Source organism: Bos mutus, chromosome 18, assembly GCF_027580195.1.
Source record: "Bos mutus isolate GX-2022 chromosome 18, NWIPB_WYAK_1.1, whole genome shotgun sequence".
NCBI lineage: Eukaryota > Metazoa > Chordata > Mammalia > Artiodactyla > Bovidae > Bos > Bos mutus.
The window spans coordinates 10807749-10823906 of record NC_091634.1 but is presented as its reverse complement, the minus strand read 5'-3'; the positions used below and the strand labels follow the sequence as shown (position 1 = coordinate 10823906).

Genomic DNA, 16158 nt, shown 5'->3' with positions numbered 1-16158 from the left:
GACTCTTTGTGACGCCGTGAACTGCAGCACCTCAGGCTTCCCCGTCCTTCACTATCGCCCAGAGTTTGTTCAAATTCATGTCCACTGAGTCCGTGATGCCACCCAACCATCTCATCCTCTGTCGCCCCCTTCTCCTGCCCTCAATCTTTCCCAACATCAGTGTCTTTTCCAATGAGGCGGGTCTTCACATCAAAATATTGGAACTTCAGCATCAGTCTTTCCAGTGAATATTCAGGGTTGATTTTAGGGGCCTACCAATAAGTCTTTTAAAATCAGAAATAAACATTAATTTTTGGTCAAAGGAAATGTTTAATTTAAAGAAACTCAACTTATTATTATTACTATACCTAAAGAATCACAAAATACTGTTATTTTTATTTTCTATTTATTGTTGAAGGGCCCCACAGAAGTTCTAATACAGCCCCGCATCTTACCCAAATCAAATCAGATTTCAATTCTGCCTTATTCTTCTTCAGTTCTTCAGTGGGACTTGTGAAAACAGCACTGTACCTGCTGACCTTAGGTGAAACTGCAGTAAACTCTGACCTTCCCTCATGTGAGTCTTCCATGATCCCAGGATGAAGTGGAACATTTCCTTCTCCAGCTGTCTGGGCACCTTGAAAATGAAGTTTGAACACATATTTTGGTCTCCTAATAAAACTTCCCTTCCCAGACTCTTTGTAAATAAGCATTAAAAAGTTTGAGTGCTTTTGCGACTGTGTGTGGAATTATATAATATAGTGCACATTTTGAGGCCTGTGAGATTATGGCTTTAGTTATGAGATTGTGTGTTTTTATCTGTGAGTATGACTTAAAATGTATGTGATACCTTGAAAGACATGCTTTTATTATGTGGGCATTTTACGGATATTGTGAATGGATTACTTAAAATAGGCTTATTAAGTGTGAACAGGCTTATTAAGTGAGAAACTACATGAGATGGAAATGTGTGATTCTGATTTTATGAATATAGAACCCTGTGATATTATGACTGTATATCTTGGTGAGTGACGATAAGCTGCTTTTACTCTTCTCAACAATGAATGAGAGGAATGTTGCACCTTTATGGAACAATAACTTTAAGATTTGGGTTAAAGGATTTGCTATTTATTTGGCAAATCATTTGGATATTTTATGCTCTATTACTTAGCCTTAAAAAGAAAAAATTCCGACACATGCTATAACGCGGATGTATCTAGAGAACGTTGTACTAAGTGAAACAAGCCCATCACAAAAAGATGAATACAAGAAAAGAAAACTGCAGACTAATATCTCTGAAAAACATAGATGGAAAACTTCTCAACAAAATATCAACAAATTGAACTCAACAGAGTATTAAAAGGATCATATACTAGGACCAGGGTTTCCCTGGTGGCTCAGTGGTAAAGAATATGACTGCCAATGCAGGAGACATGGGTTTGATCCCTGGGTTGGGAAGATCCCTTGGAGAAAGAAATGGCTACCCACTCCAGTATTCTTGCCCAGGAAATCCCAGGGATAGAGGAGCCTGGCAGGCTACAGGCCATGGGGTCGCAAAAGAGTCAGACATGACTTAGCGACTAAACACTAGGACCAAGTGGGATTTATCCCTCTGATACAAGGATGATTCAACATATGCAATATGTACCACGTTACATCACTTTAACAAGATGAAAGATAAAAATCATAGGACCATCTCAATAGATACAGAAAAAGCATTTGACAGTACAACATCCTTTGATGATAAAAACTCTCAACAAATTGGTATAGATGGAACATGCTACTGCTGCTGCTAAGTCGCTTCAGTCGTGTCCGACTCTGTGCGACCCCATAGACGGCAGCCCACCAGGCTCCCCGGTCCCTGGGACTCTCCAGGCAAGAACGCTGGAGTGGGTTGCCATTTCCTTCTCCAAAGCATGAAAGTGAAAAGTGAAAGGGAAGTCACTCAGTCATGTCCGACTCTTGGCGACCCCATGGACTACAGCCCATCAGGCTCCTCCATCCATGGGATTTTCCAGGCAAGAGTACTGGAGTGGGGTGCCATTGCCTTCTCCTAGATGGAACATAACTCAATGTAATAGAAGCCATATACAGTGAACTCAGAGCTAATGTCATATTCAGTGGTGAAAGGTTGAAAGCTTTTCCTTTACAAACAGAAACAAAACAAAGGTGCCCACTCTCACCACTTCTATTCCACAGAGTACTGGAAGTCCTAGCTGAGCAATCAAAATATAAAGAAATTAAAAGGCATCCAAGTCAGAGAGGAAGAAATAAAATTGCCTTTGCAGATACAAACAAAAGAGATATATAAATAAATATATATTTTCTAAACACTATACATCAAAACTGTTAGAACTCATTAGTGCCTTCTGTCAAGTTGAATAATACAAAATTAACATATAAAAACCAGTTGCTATTTTTATACAGTAACAATATATGTAAAATAATTCCATTCACAATATCACTAAAGACAATAAAAATACTTAGGAATTAATTTAAATAAGGAGATGAAAGACTTGTATACCAAAAATGATAAGACTTTGATGGAAGAAATTGAAGACACAAATAAGCAGAAAAATATGCTGTGTACTTGGATCAGAAGGATTAATATCATTAAAATGTCCCTACTACCCAAAAGCCATCTATAGACTCAGTGCAATTTGTATCAAAATTCCAATGGCATATTTCACAGAAATAGAAAAAAAATTCTAAGATTTTGTACGGAGCCACAAAAACCTGTAATAGCCAAAGCAATCAGAAGAAAGAACAAAGCCAGAGACATCCCACTTCCTAATTCCAAACTCTACTACAAAAATGGGCTTCCCAGTAGCTCAGGTGGTAAAGAATCTGCCTCCAATGCAGGAGACCCAGTTCCAATTCCTGGGTTGGGAAGATCCCCTGGAGAAGGGAATGGCTACCCACTCCAGTATTCTTGCCTGAAAAATTCCACGGACAGAGGAACCTGGCAGGCTGCAGTCCATGGGATCACAAAGAGTTGGACATGACTGAGCAACTAACATAGCAATTTTACTTCTGCTTGTATATTCAAAATAAATGAAAATAGTTATTTGAAGAGGTACGTGCACTCCCATGTTTCTTTCAGCATTATTCACAATAGGGAAACAACCTAAGTGTTGAAGTTGTGGCATATATACAATGGAATTTATTCAGCCATAAGAAGGAAAAGAAACAGACCCATTTGCAAAGCAAAGGTGAGTATTATGCTAAAGTGAGATTAAATCAGACAGAGAGATACTGTTTATTATCACTTGTATGTGGAATGTTAAAAAAGGCGAATTCATAAATACAGAGTAGAATGATAGCTATTCCAGGTTAGGGGGCTGGGTGTGAATGGGATACTGTTTTTTAAGGGTACAAATTTGGACTAGGAGATAAGTTCTGGAGAGCTAATGGACAGCATAGTGATATAATCAATAATACTGTATTATAAACTTCAAAGTTTCTAAGGGACTAGACCCTAATTGTTCTGAAACCAAAAAAGTCATGAAAACTAGTTGAGGTGATAGAAGTGTTAGCTGACACTAAGATGATAATCATATTGCAATACATTAATGCATCAAATCAACATATGTTGTACCTTAAAATTACACGTCAATTAACCGGTTAAAAAGGAATAAGAATTACATGGTGTGATTTCTTAATTGGAAGATGAATAACTTTTTCGAAATACAAGTAATATTTCAATTTCCTAACGATGTAAGAAAACCAAAGCAAAAGCGGAGCATTTTTCTGCTTCTGTTTCACATCCCATTCAATGGTCGCATCTCGTTTTCTTGGCCAAGGTTGAATACAGGGCCAGGTAGTAAAGAAGATGGTTCATTATAGCTCAGTTCAGTTCAGTTCAGTCGCTCAGTCGTGTCTGATTCTTTGCGACCCCATGAATCGCAGCATGCCAGGCCACCCTGTTGGTCACCATATCCCGGAGTTCACTCAAACACGTCCATCAAGTCGGTGATGCCATCCAGCCATCTCATCCTCTGTCGTCCCCTTCTCCTCCTGCCTCCAATCCTTCCCAGCATCAGAGTCTTTTCCAATGAGTCAACTCTTCGCATGAGGTGGCCAAAGTATTGGAGTTTGAGCTTTAGCATCAGTCCTTCCAAAGAACACCCAGGGCTGATCTCCTTTAGAATGGACTGGTTCTCAAGAGTCTTCTCCAACACCACAGTTCAAAAGCCATCAATTCTTCGGCGCTCAGCTTTCTTCACAGTCCAACTCTCACATCCATACATGACCACTGGAAAAACCATAGCCTTGACTAGATGGACCTTTGTTGGCAAAGTAATGTCTCTGCTTTTCAATATGCTATCCAGGTTGGTCATAACTTTCCTTCCAAGGAGTAAGCGTCTTTTAATTTCATGGCTGCAGTCACCATCTGCAGTGATTTTGGAGCCCATAAAAATAGTCTGACACTGTTTCCACTGTTGCCCCATCTATTTCCCATGAAGTGATGGGACTGGATGCCATGATCTTCATTTTCTGAATGTTGAGCTTTAAGTCAACTTTTTCACTCTCCTCTTTCACTTTCATCAAGAGGCTTTTTAGTTCCTCTTCACTTTCTGCCATAAGGGTGGTGTCACCTGCATATGTGAGGTTATTGATATTTCTCCGGGCAATCTTGATTCCAGCTTGTGCTTCTTCCAGCCCAGCGTTTCTCATGATGTACTCGGCATATAAGTTAAATAAGCAGGGTGACAATATACAACCTTGACGTACTCCTTTTCCTATTTGGAACCAGTCTGTTGTTCCATGTCCAGCTCTAACTGTTGCTTTCTGACCTGCATATAGGTTTCTCAAGAGGCAGGTTAGGTGGTCTGGTATTCCCATCTCTTTCAGAATTTTCCACAGTTTATCATGATCCACACAGTCAAAAGCTTTGGCATAGTCAATAAAGCAGAAATAGATGTTTTTCTGGAACTCTCTTGCTTTTTCCATGATCCAGCGGATGTTGGCAATTTGATCTCTGGTTCCTCTGCCTTTTCTAAAACCAGCTTGAACATCTGGAAGTTCATGGTTCACGTATTGCTGAAGCCTGGCTTGGAGAATTTTGAGCATTACTTTACTAGCGTGTGAGATGAGTGCAATTGTGCGGTAGTTTGAGCATTCTTTGGCATTGCCTTTCTTTGGGATTGGAATGAAAACTGACCTTTTCCAGTCCTGTGACCACTGCTGAGTTTTCCAAATTTGCTGGCATATTGAGTGCAGCACTTTCACAGCATCACCTTTCAGGATTTGAAATAGCTCAACTGGAATTCCATCACCTCCACTAGCTTTGTTCGTCGTGATGCTTTCTAAGGCCCACTTGACTTCACATTCCAGGATGTCTGGCTCTAGGTCAGGGATCACACCATCATGATTATCTTGGTCATGAAGCTCTTTTTTGTACAGTTCTTCTGTGTATTCTTGCCACCTCTTCTTAATATCTTCTGCTTCTGTTAGGTCCATTCCATCTCTGTCCTTTATCGAGCCCATCTTTGCATGAAATGTTCCCTTGGTATCTTTAATTTTCTTGAAGAGATCTCTCACACATACCACGCCTTTACAATTATTTGCCATTTACTTTTCCATACATATTTCCAATTTCTGTCAGGAAACGAGGGGGGGGGGGGGAAAGCCAAGTTCTACAAGCGCCCGACAGCTTACACATATGCTGCTGCTACTGCTGCTGCCAAGTCGCTTCAGTCGTGTCCGACTCTGTGCGACCCCATAGACGACAGCCCACCAGGCTCCCCCGCACCTGGGATTCTCCAGGCAAGAACACTGGGATGGGTTGCCATTTCCTTCTCCAGTGCATGAAAGTGGGAAATCAAAGTGAAGTCGCTCAGTCGTGTCCGACTCTTCGAGACCCCATGGACTGCAGCCCACCAGGCTCCTCCATCCATGGGATTTTCCAGGCAAAAGTACTGGAGTGGGGTGCCATCGCCTTCTCCTACACATATGCTATGCTATGCTAAGTCGCTTCAGTCGTGTCCGACTCTTCGCGACCCCATGGACTGCAGCCCACCAGACTCCCCCGTCCCTGGGATTCTCCAGGCAAGAACACTGGAGTGGGCTGCCATTTCATTCTCCAATGCATGAAAGTGAAAAGTGAAAGTGAAGTCGCTCAGTCGTGTCCAACTTATAGCGACCCCATCCACCTGCTAATTCAAAAGTAAAATTGCAGACAGGTGGGAAGCTCAGCGGCAGAGAGCATTCTGGGAGGTGTAGTCTCGGAGGCTTCCTGTGATTCGGAACTTCCGCTCCGGGAAAGCGCGGAGGGGTTATTCGCTGCGCTGGGGAAATAAAAATCATAATCAGCGCTGTGCGTGTCTGCTGGTATTTCGCCTACCGGAGGGCAAGAACACGAACCTCGCTGCTTTCGTGGATTCTGGGAAATTCGAGTCAGGCCTGCGATGTCGAACACGTCACTTCCTGTCGGGGGCGGGGTAGTGGCGCCTTCCCCTCTCGGGGATCCTGGGAAATGTAGTCCAGGGGCTGCGAATAGTTGGAGGTATTTCCGCTTTAGGAGATTGCGATTGCGGCCTTTGGTTCTCACAGGTAGGTGAGTGATTCCTTGGGAGCCTGCCGTCTCTTTTAACTTTTCTCACCCGGTCCTGGGATCAGCTGGACTCGGTATTCGGTCGCAGGGCAGAAAAGCCGCGACTTGCAACAGAGGGCGGGATGGAAGGGCGAGGGCGGCCGCTTGCCTTCCTCTTAACGGCTGGATTCTCTGCGTTTGGGGCGGTTCACAAGTCCTGGGGTTGTAGGCGGACTGAAATCGGCAGTTTGACTGTCTCCAGGTCTCTTTGCTGTCCAATCCGCCTCCTCCAGCACCTTCCACACCGTTAGTTACTTCCTAGCGAGGTAACGTTAGATGCGAATTTATTCTTTCTGTTCCTTGGATTCCTTTAATATAAAAAGGGATATTAAGAGTATAAGGCAGATACTCACTTGCCATTCGTAGATAGAAAAGCAGTCTATCGAAATAGTCAACCATTAGGAAACTGGCTGCAGAGGAGACTTTTGGGATCAATTTGTGCAGGTAGGTTGAAATTTTATTGTAGAGGATTTGAAAACAGGGTTAGTGAGTTTGGCCGTCTTTGTAAAAATTTGAAAGCATTCTCACTTAATCTTATTTTAAATATTATTTAAAGCTTGTATACTGATTATAGAAGAAATGCACATTCATTGTAGAGAATTCAGAAAATGTAGAGCTATGACATAGTCAAAACCATTACGAATTACCCATGTAGATACGTATGTTATAACTTGTAGGATGTGTATGACGTATATAGGACACAGACCTATAGGATATAGACGATTATCAACATTTAAGTGCACTTCTGTTTAGCAGCTTTTCTATATGTATTTATCTATATTATATACAATTGTTATCAGGTTATTCATATCCTTAACTCTTAATTCTGGAAATTTCCAGACAACCTGCCAGGCTCCTCTGTCCCTGGAATTCTCCAGGCAAGAATACTGGAGTGGGTTGCCCTTCCGTTCTCCAGGGGATCTTTCCGACCCAGGGATAGAACCTGGGTCTCTCTCATTGCTAGCAGATTCTTTACCATCTGAGCCATGGGGGAAGCCCCACAAAGTGTAATATAATGACTCCTGTGTAACAGTCATCCTGCTTCAGTTCTTGCTGATCTTGTTGCATCGCTCTATCCCCACGCACAGGTTTTTCCCATTGAGTATTTTAAAGCAAACCCAGATGTTGAGTCAATAGAACTTAAACATTAGTTATTATACCGAGACTTTATTAATTTGCTAAAACTTGTTGTTCTGTCGTTCACTTGGGTCCGACTCTTTGCAACCCCATGTACTGCAGCATGCCACATCACTGACACATCACTGAATGTAAGAGGCACCTGAAATGACAGATCCATGTATTATTTGTAAAAGTGGAAAAAAAATTCAAGATGGACTATTGAGTTGCAGCAGGGGGCGATATATCATAAAAACAAGTAAGCTGAAGTTAAAGATCATGACATGGTTAGATGAGAAGAAATAAGTTAGTGTATCTGAAGTACAGTGCCTCAGTTCAGTCGCTCAGTCATGCCCGACTCTTTGCGACCCCATGGACTGCAGCACGCCAGGCTTCCCTGTCCATTACCAACTCCCAGAGCTTGCTCTAACTCATGTCCATCCAGTCGGTGATGCCATCAACCATCTCATCCTCTGTTGTTTCCTTCTCCTCCTGCCTTCAGTCTTTTCCAGCATCAGAGTCTTTTCCAGTGAGTCAGCTCTTCGCATCAGATGGCCAAAGTATTGGAGCTTCAGCTTCTCCTGGTACAAAATATCACAGCCTGGCTGGCATAGACAACAGAAACAGATTTTCTCATAGTCTGGAGCTAGGAGTCTGTCAGCAAATTTGGTTTCTTCTGAGGCCTCTCTCCATGGCTTGCAGATGGCTGCCTTCTTGTCATGTCCTCACAAGGTCTTTCCTTTGTGTGTGTGCATGCCCCTACTATCCCTATTTATGTCCAGTTTCTTCAAAGAAGGATACCAGTCAGATTGACTTAGGGCCCACCCTAATGACCTCATTTTAACTTAATCACCCCTTTAAATGCCTTGTCTGCCAATGCAGCCACATTCCGAGGTTCTGGTGATTAGGACTTCCATGTGTGAGTTTAGGGGTAGGACTCACAATTCAGTCCATAACAGGTATTAACAGCAACTCTACGATTTTTCACACTTGGCCACTAGGAGAATGTTTTTTATATAAGAAAGTTAGAAAGAGTTGGAATTATGAAAGGAAAATGATAAATTTCCTGTGCTTCTTTGGAGTTGCACTTGCCATGGGCATATAACTCTCAGTTTCATCTTTCTCTCCTATTAGGCTACAGGGACCTCTGATTCATGGACCTGGTCCTAATCTTTTTGGAGAGTCCAGCACAGGGTCGGCAGAGAGGAATTATTTAGTGAGTAAGTGTGATGCAAACAGTCGCCCAGAGGGGCTATAGCCTGGAATTAGAGAACAAAACAGAAAGGCAGTCTATAGGCATATGCCTTGTCTGGTGCCTCACATTCCTTTGGTGAGCTGTAGAATTCATCAACTTTTTCCGAGTATTCAAAGTTTGATGTATCATCAACTCTCCTGCCTTCTGGGATGGCCCACACTCTGTAAAGTGTATTTCTCTCTAAATAAATCTACTTTTTACCTTAAAAAAAAAAAGTTGATGTATCATTATGCCTAATTTTGTCATGTGTAAGACAGATTTCCTTGGAAGCAAATAAATTTTTTTTTTAAATGGAAGCATAGTTAATTTACAATGTTATGTTAGTTTCAAGCTTTCCAGATAACTCAGTTGGTAAAGAATCCACCTGCAATGCAGAAGACCCTGGTTCAATTCCTGGGTTGGGAAGATCTACTGGAGAAGGGATAGGCTACTCCCCCTAGTATTCTTGGACTTCCCTTGTGGCCCAGCTGGTAAAGAATCCGCTTGCAATGTGGGAGACCTGGTGTTGGATCCCTGGGTTGGGAAGATCCCCTGGAGAAGGGAAAGGGTACCCTCTCCAGTAGAGTCAGACACAACTGAGTGACTTTTACTTTCATGTTAGTTTTAGGTATGCAGCACAGTGATTCAGTTATTTATATATATGTGCATATATGTGTGTGTATATGTGTATATATATATATATTCAGTACATATGTATATATAGTCTTTTCAGATTCTTTTCCCTAAAGGTTACTATAAAATACTGAGTATAGTTCCCTGTGCTGTACAGTGAGTCCTTGTTGATTATCTGTTTTGTGTATAGAACTGTGTATATTTTAATCCCAAACTCCTAATTTGTCCCTCTGCCTTCCCCTGGTAACCATAAATTTGTTGTCAAATCGATGTTAGTGTTCAGTTTTTTGTTTGTTATGTCAGGATTGTGATGGGGATGCTGAGAAAAGCTAACATTTGTTGGGCACCTCTTCTGTTTCAGTGAATTTCCAGTGCTCTGTGTGCAGTAATTATTATTGTCATTTTTTAAATGAAGAAACAGTCGAAGACAGTTGAATAAATGACCTGGTGACCCAGCAAGGGGCAGAGCCAGAGTTAAACCTCAGCAGCTAGCTTTAAAACCTCCTTGTTCCAGCACTCTGTGGCCAGCACAGCTTACTTAACTTCTCTGTGCCTCGGTTTTCTCACATCAGGTAACCACAGAATTAAAGTTTTGGGGGCTTCCCTAGTGGCTCAGATGGTAAAGAATCTGCCTTCAATGCAGGAGACCTGGGTTCAATCCCTGGGTTAGGAAGATCCTCTGGAGAAGGAAATGGTACCCCACTCCAGTATTCTTGCCTGGAGAATTCCATGGACAGAGGAGCCTTGTGGGCTACAGCTGAGGGGGTCACAAAGAGTTGGACATGTGATGATTAAAAGAAATATGATGTGGAAAGTGCTTGAAATGGTGCCTGGCACGTAGTACATCCTATATGTATTATAGACTACAGTTGTACTTTTTTTTCTATTACAGAAGAGTATGCAGTATGAAAAATGCAGTGAGTTATTAAAAGTGCAAAGAATATTTTAGGGTTTTCTTTTTTCCCCCATTTTCTTTTAATAGTTCAATTTGACCATACAGTTGAGCAAAAATGAATCGTTTCCATAGTAACCTTTGTTGAAACTGATAACTAACAGAATTGGTTGTCTTTTGAACCTAGTCAGTTCCTAGGGGCGGAGAAGGCAATGGCACCCCACTCCAGTACTCTTGCCTGGAAAATCCCATGGACGGAGCAGCCTGGTAGGCTGCAGTCCATGGGGTCACTAAGAATAGGACACGACTGAGTGACTTCACTTTTACTTTTCACTTCCATGCATTGGAGAAGGAAATGGCAACCCACTCCAGTGTTCTTGCCTGGAGAATCCCAGGAACTGGGGAGCCTGGTGGGCCGCCATCTGTGGGGTCGCACAGAGTCAGACACAACTGAAGCAACTTAGCAGCAGCAGCAGCGGTTCCTCGGGGATAATCATATGGTCTCTATTGCGTTAAAAAGGCCTGAGTCTGCACCATTCACTATGGTAGCCATTGGCCACGTGAGACTGTTGTTCTTCAAATGTTGCTGGTGCCAACTGAGATGTGCTGTTAAGTGTAGGACACACAAGAGATTTCAAACACTGAAAAAGAATGTAAAATACCTCTGTTGCAGGTTGAAGTAATATTTTGGATATGTTGCATTAAATATATTGTTAAAATAAAGGCTACTTCTTTTTACATTTTTCAACATGTCTGCTAGAAACATTTAAATTACCCATGTAACTTGCATTATGTTTCAGCTGGGCACCACTGGTATAAATGGAAGCCTCCATTTTTCCTCTGAGGATTTGCCTCCCGGGGCATTTACAAATTACTCTTACCTCTTTAGACCTTCGAGGGCATCTTACAACAGAGAGAAGAAGGAGGCTAGTCATCAGGAGGCCTAAGTGCCAGTTCTAGTCCTGTCCTGGGCTTCCTGGCTATTAGGCATTTCAGATAACAGTTTGAGGGGCAGAATAGAATACTGCAGTGGTTCCCAAACTTGGGCCATATTGGAATCACCTAAGGAAGTTGGTAAAAACCCAGTCCTTTTACCATTTCAATGAATCTGGGCTTCTGTGGGTTTGTTTGTTTATTGAATTTTTTTTTTTTTTTACAGTATAGTTTCTGTTTTATGTTTTGGCTTTTTGCCTATGAGGCATGTGGAATCTCCCTGACCAGAGATTGAACCCACACCCCCTGCAGTGGAAGGCAAAATCTTAACCATTGGACCACCAGGGAAGTCCCTGGACCAATGTGTTCTCTTTTAGCTTTCTGGATGATTGTGATGGTGTTCCAATCACTTCCTATTCACCTTATTTAGGAAGGCGGAATCCCTGTCCTGAACAGTATGAGATATCTGCGTTGGGCAGATGAGGTTGGCAGCAGTTTGTTTATCACATACAGCCATGCAAGGCCACGCATGGTTGCACTTGGGACTTGAATGAAGCAGCAGTGGCTCTGGGAGGCAGGCTCTGTATTAAACGGAGGGTAGGATGGCAACCCACTCCAGTGTTCTTGCCTGGAGAATCCCAGGGACAGGGGAGCCTGGTGGGCTCTCGTCTGTGGGGTCGCACAGAGTCAGACACGACTGAAGCGTCTTAGCAGCAGCAGCAGCAGCAGGGTAACCCTTGGTTCTGGCAGGAGGATGTGGTTGGCTTGCTGGAACAATTTTGAAGCTGGCACAGAGGCAAAACCTGTTAGGTTGAGAACTAGGTGGGCTACATCTGATCATTTGATGGGGTGAACTGTGTCAGGTCTTCATTTATAAAGGTGATCGAATGACAGCATGGAGAGGTTACCAAGAAAGAAGGTTTTCTGTACCAAGAAAGAAGTTTCCCCCAAAAAGAGACACAGCATGCCACCCAGGGCCATACAAGGCCTGTCGCACACAGGAGTCGTGGAGCAGAGCAAGAGGACTGTGTCTTTATGACTATAGTGGTGGGAAGTAAATAGGTGGTGAGATCCCCCTTTGGGGCACTAAGAACAGGAGAGCAGGGGGCAGTGGTTGGGCGGGTTATCTTACATTGACTAAAAAGTTTGTTTGAATTTTTTCCATAACATGTTATGGACCCTTGTGACCCTCACATGCCTTGGGAAGCTGGCTTGTGGGGAATGTGTTACTAACTGTGGTTGACAGTCTGGCCCTGTGATTCAACAGACTGAGGAAGAAGTCAGGAATCACAGATGTTAAATAGCTAGAATCTAAAAACTGGTTAAGGGATGGGACTTGTTGGCGGTCCAGTGGTTAGGACTCTGCACTTCCACTGCAGGGGCATGTGTTGATCTCTGGTTGGGGAACTAAGATCCCACATGCCATGTGGTGCTGGCAAATAAATAAATTAGTTAATTAATGAATTAAAATAAAATATGGTTAAGGGAATTCCCTGGCAGTTCAGTCTTTAGGCCCAGCACTTTCATTTCAGGGGCCCAGATTCGATCCCTAGTTGGGGAACTAAGATCCCACAAGCCATGAGGTACAGCCAATAAATGAATAAATAAAAACATGGTTAACTCACAGGCAAACCAGCTGGATGGGGAGTCTTCCCCAGGGAAAAGGTCATGTCTGGAGAGAGCAGAGGAGCTAGGAGCTAGGCCTTCTGGGCTCTGTGAGGCTCAAAGGTGTCAGGGGAGAACTGGGCATTTTAGGCCTTACGATAGAGCTGACCGGAGCTTGGGAACTACTGCACGTTGATCACGGTTACCACCCCGTGTCCTGTTACCTGGGGTTCGTTTCCTGGTGCAGTGTCCTGACTGGACAATGAAATCACAGGCTGGGGTGCTCGGAGAGGGGTAAGAGTGCAGATGTTAGCAACCCTCCTCCACAGTTTCTGATTTAATTAGTTGTGAATAAGTTCTGAGGATTTCTTTGTCTTTGTTTTGTTTAAAAAAAACAATTTTTAAAATACAGCTTTTATAAGTTGCTTTCCATTTAAAGTCTGACCATTTTTAAAAAATTCCCCTGTGAGTCTGATGTGCTATTAGGTTAGGCTCTCGGTGAAAATCTTGACTCTTCTGTTGGCCACTGGTTAATCATAACCAAGTTAATTCCTGATTTACAGATCAGACCTTGGGACTAAGTAGTGGCATGTTGGAGATGCCAGTATTCAAATACCAGTGGTCTGATTCCAAAGCCGCCACCCTTCCTGACTCTGTTCTCATCTCCTTCAAGCGGATCCTCTGACTTCAGAGTCCTCTTCCAGTTTCCATGTCTGTCTTCTGTCCCCAGCTCTCAACCTCTCATTTCTCTTTCCATGAGACCTCAGACTCCCATCAGTGTATTTTTTTTTTCTTAGAAGCAACAGAGATACAAGATCTAGAAGATTAGCTCCTTTGTGAGAGTGGATTCAGGTTCCTCCCCGCCTCTTGACCTCACCGAGCCTCGGCTTCCTCGTCTGTTACGTGGAAACAACAGTCGTGACCATCACCATTTACTGAGAACTTTCTAAAATGCCAGGTACACGGCTAAGGGCATTGAGCTCATTCAACCCTCACAGTAACCCTAGGACTGACATTCTCTTTTTTTCCCTCCTGTTGTAGCTGAGGAGAGGCACAGAGGTGGAGGTGATCAGACCAGCGTCACACCGCTCGTACGACACTAGATTCTTCACAGGTGTGTGGGAGGTACCTAATGGAGCAATGTGTGCCAAGTGCGTCTCAAGGTCCCTAGCACGTACTTAGTGCTTGTGTGGTGTTAAACATTGCCATTTGTGTTGTTTCTGTCATTACTATGATTAGCTTGTTAATTAAAATGGCATACTGATTAACTTACTGTTAAATAATAGGATTCTGTTCATTTTTCTTCAGCTCAATGGTATGAGTTTTTTTAAGGCCCTACTGATAGCAAAGTCAAATTAGCAAGGTCTTATATCTTTGAAAAAGTGATCATTCGTAGTGTCATGAAAAATCTGACACGACGACTATGAAAGTGGAATAGTGATTACCAGGGGCCAAGGGGATAGGCAGTGGAGAGCTAAGCGTTTGATGAGTATAGAGTTTCAGTTCCTGGTGGTGGAAAAGTTCTAGAGACAGATAGTGATGGTGATTCACAATATGAACATACCTAATGAACTCAACACCCTAAAAAAATAGTTCAAACATAAAATTTTATGTGATGTATATTTTACACAGGGAAAAAAATCATCAATGTAATCTTAAATATTACTGCAAAGGCATCAAATTAAGTATGACAAACCAAGCAAGAATAACATGTCAGAGGCTAAAGGTGATTTTCATATGACAAAGCAACAGCCTCTGAAGGATCCAGTGATAGAAACTATTTATGAGGACAGGTTTTTCATTACTGAACATGACCTGCTTTCTGCTGCTACTGAGAAATAAGGTGCCTTGGAAGTGTTCTTTGAGCTTTCCGCCTACTCATTTAATTCTGACAGCAATCCTAGGCATTGTTTTGTGTTTATACTCCAGGTTTAATTAAAATTAAAAGTATAAGTTCTATTCGAATGGTGAAAAGTTAGGTTAGCCTGTGCATTTTGCCACATAAGTTGTACTGAAATTGTGAATACAAGTTAATTATTTTAGCAAAGACAGTAGGTGTACAAGATAGACATTGTTAATCCCTCCATTTTCTGCTGTGCTCTGGGTTCAATCCCTGGGTGGGGAATATCCCCTGGAGAAGGAAATGGCAACCCACTCCAGTATTCTTGCCTGGGAAATCCCATAGACAGAGGAGGGTGGTGGGCTGCAGTCCATGGGTTCTCAAAAGAGTCAGACACAACTTAGCAACTGAACAATAACAACATGGGTCAGTGACATCCTTGACCAGACTTTGACAGTTTTTTTCCTTCTTCTCCCATCAGGCCTTCCCAAGACTCAGCAGTTCCCCAGAAGGAGGAGGAAAAAATGTCCAAGTTCAAGGTGAGTTGGGCTTGCCTTTCTAGGCATTCAGTTGTCACCTCATTTCTCAGCAATTAAACACATCCTGTTTCTCTTTCTTGGGAAGCCCTGAAGTGAACAGTTGAAGTGAACAGTAGGCATCTGAGAACCTCTTCCAAGAAGAGTGCCAGATGATCACTGGTTTTTAATTTTAATATAGTTTCATTTTTGTTGTTTTATCACTTTTTTGTAATTTCATATCAGAGTAGAATAGAAGATGTTAAAATAATGCTGTATACAAGTGATTCTTCAGAGAAGGCAGTGGCACTCCACTCCAGTACTTTTGCCTGGAGAATCTCATGGACGGAGGAGCCTGGTAGGCTGCAGTCCATGGGATCGCTAAGAGTCAGACACAACTGAGCAACTTCACTTTCATGTTTCACTTTCATGCATTGGAGAAGGAAATGGCAACCCACTCCAGTGTTCTTGCCTGGGGAATCCCAGGGACGGGGGAGCCTGGTGGGCTCCTGTCTATGGGGTCACACAGAGTCGGACACGACTGAAGTGACTTAGCAGCAGCAGCAGCACAAGTGATTCCTAGTCATGAGTGATTGTGCCCTCAGGCCATGTCTGAAAACATTTTTGCTGTCTGACTTGGGGGATGTTACTGATACAGTACATAAGAGCCAGGGACGCTGCTAAATACTCTGCAGTGCACGAAGCAGCCCCCTTCAACAAAGAATCATCTGGCCTCAAATGTCAGAAGTGCCAAGGCTGTGAAACCATACTGTCCCCAGTGCTGTACAAGAACAGTAGCCAAATGTAGGTGAAAAT

The 16158-nt window shown here is 42.8% G+C and overlaps 1 protein-coding gene across 1 annotated transcript in view; it reads left to right on the top strand.

Annotated features, from left to right (window-relative positions):
* The first annotated feature begins 6408 nt into the window (after positions 1-6408).
* The window catches only part of LOC102269092 (zinc finger protein 721), a 40309-nt gene continuing 30559 nt past the window's right edge, over positions 6409-16158 (top strand). The window contains 4 exon segments of the mRNA XM_005897296.3: positions 6409-6534; positions 13785-13945; positions 14029-14101; positions 15309-15366. Of these exon segments, the coding sequence (XP_005897358.2) occupies positions 15352-15366 (15 nt within the window). The 5' untranslated portion in view covers positions 6409-6534; positions 13785-13945; positions 14029-14101; positions 15309-15351.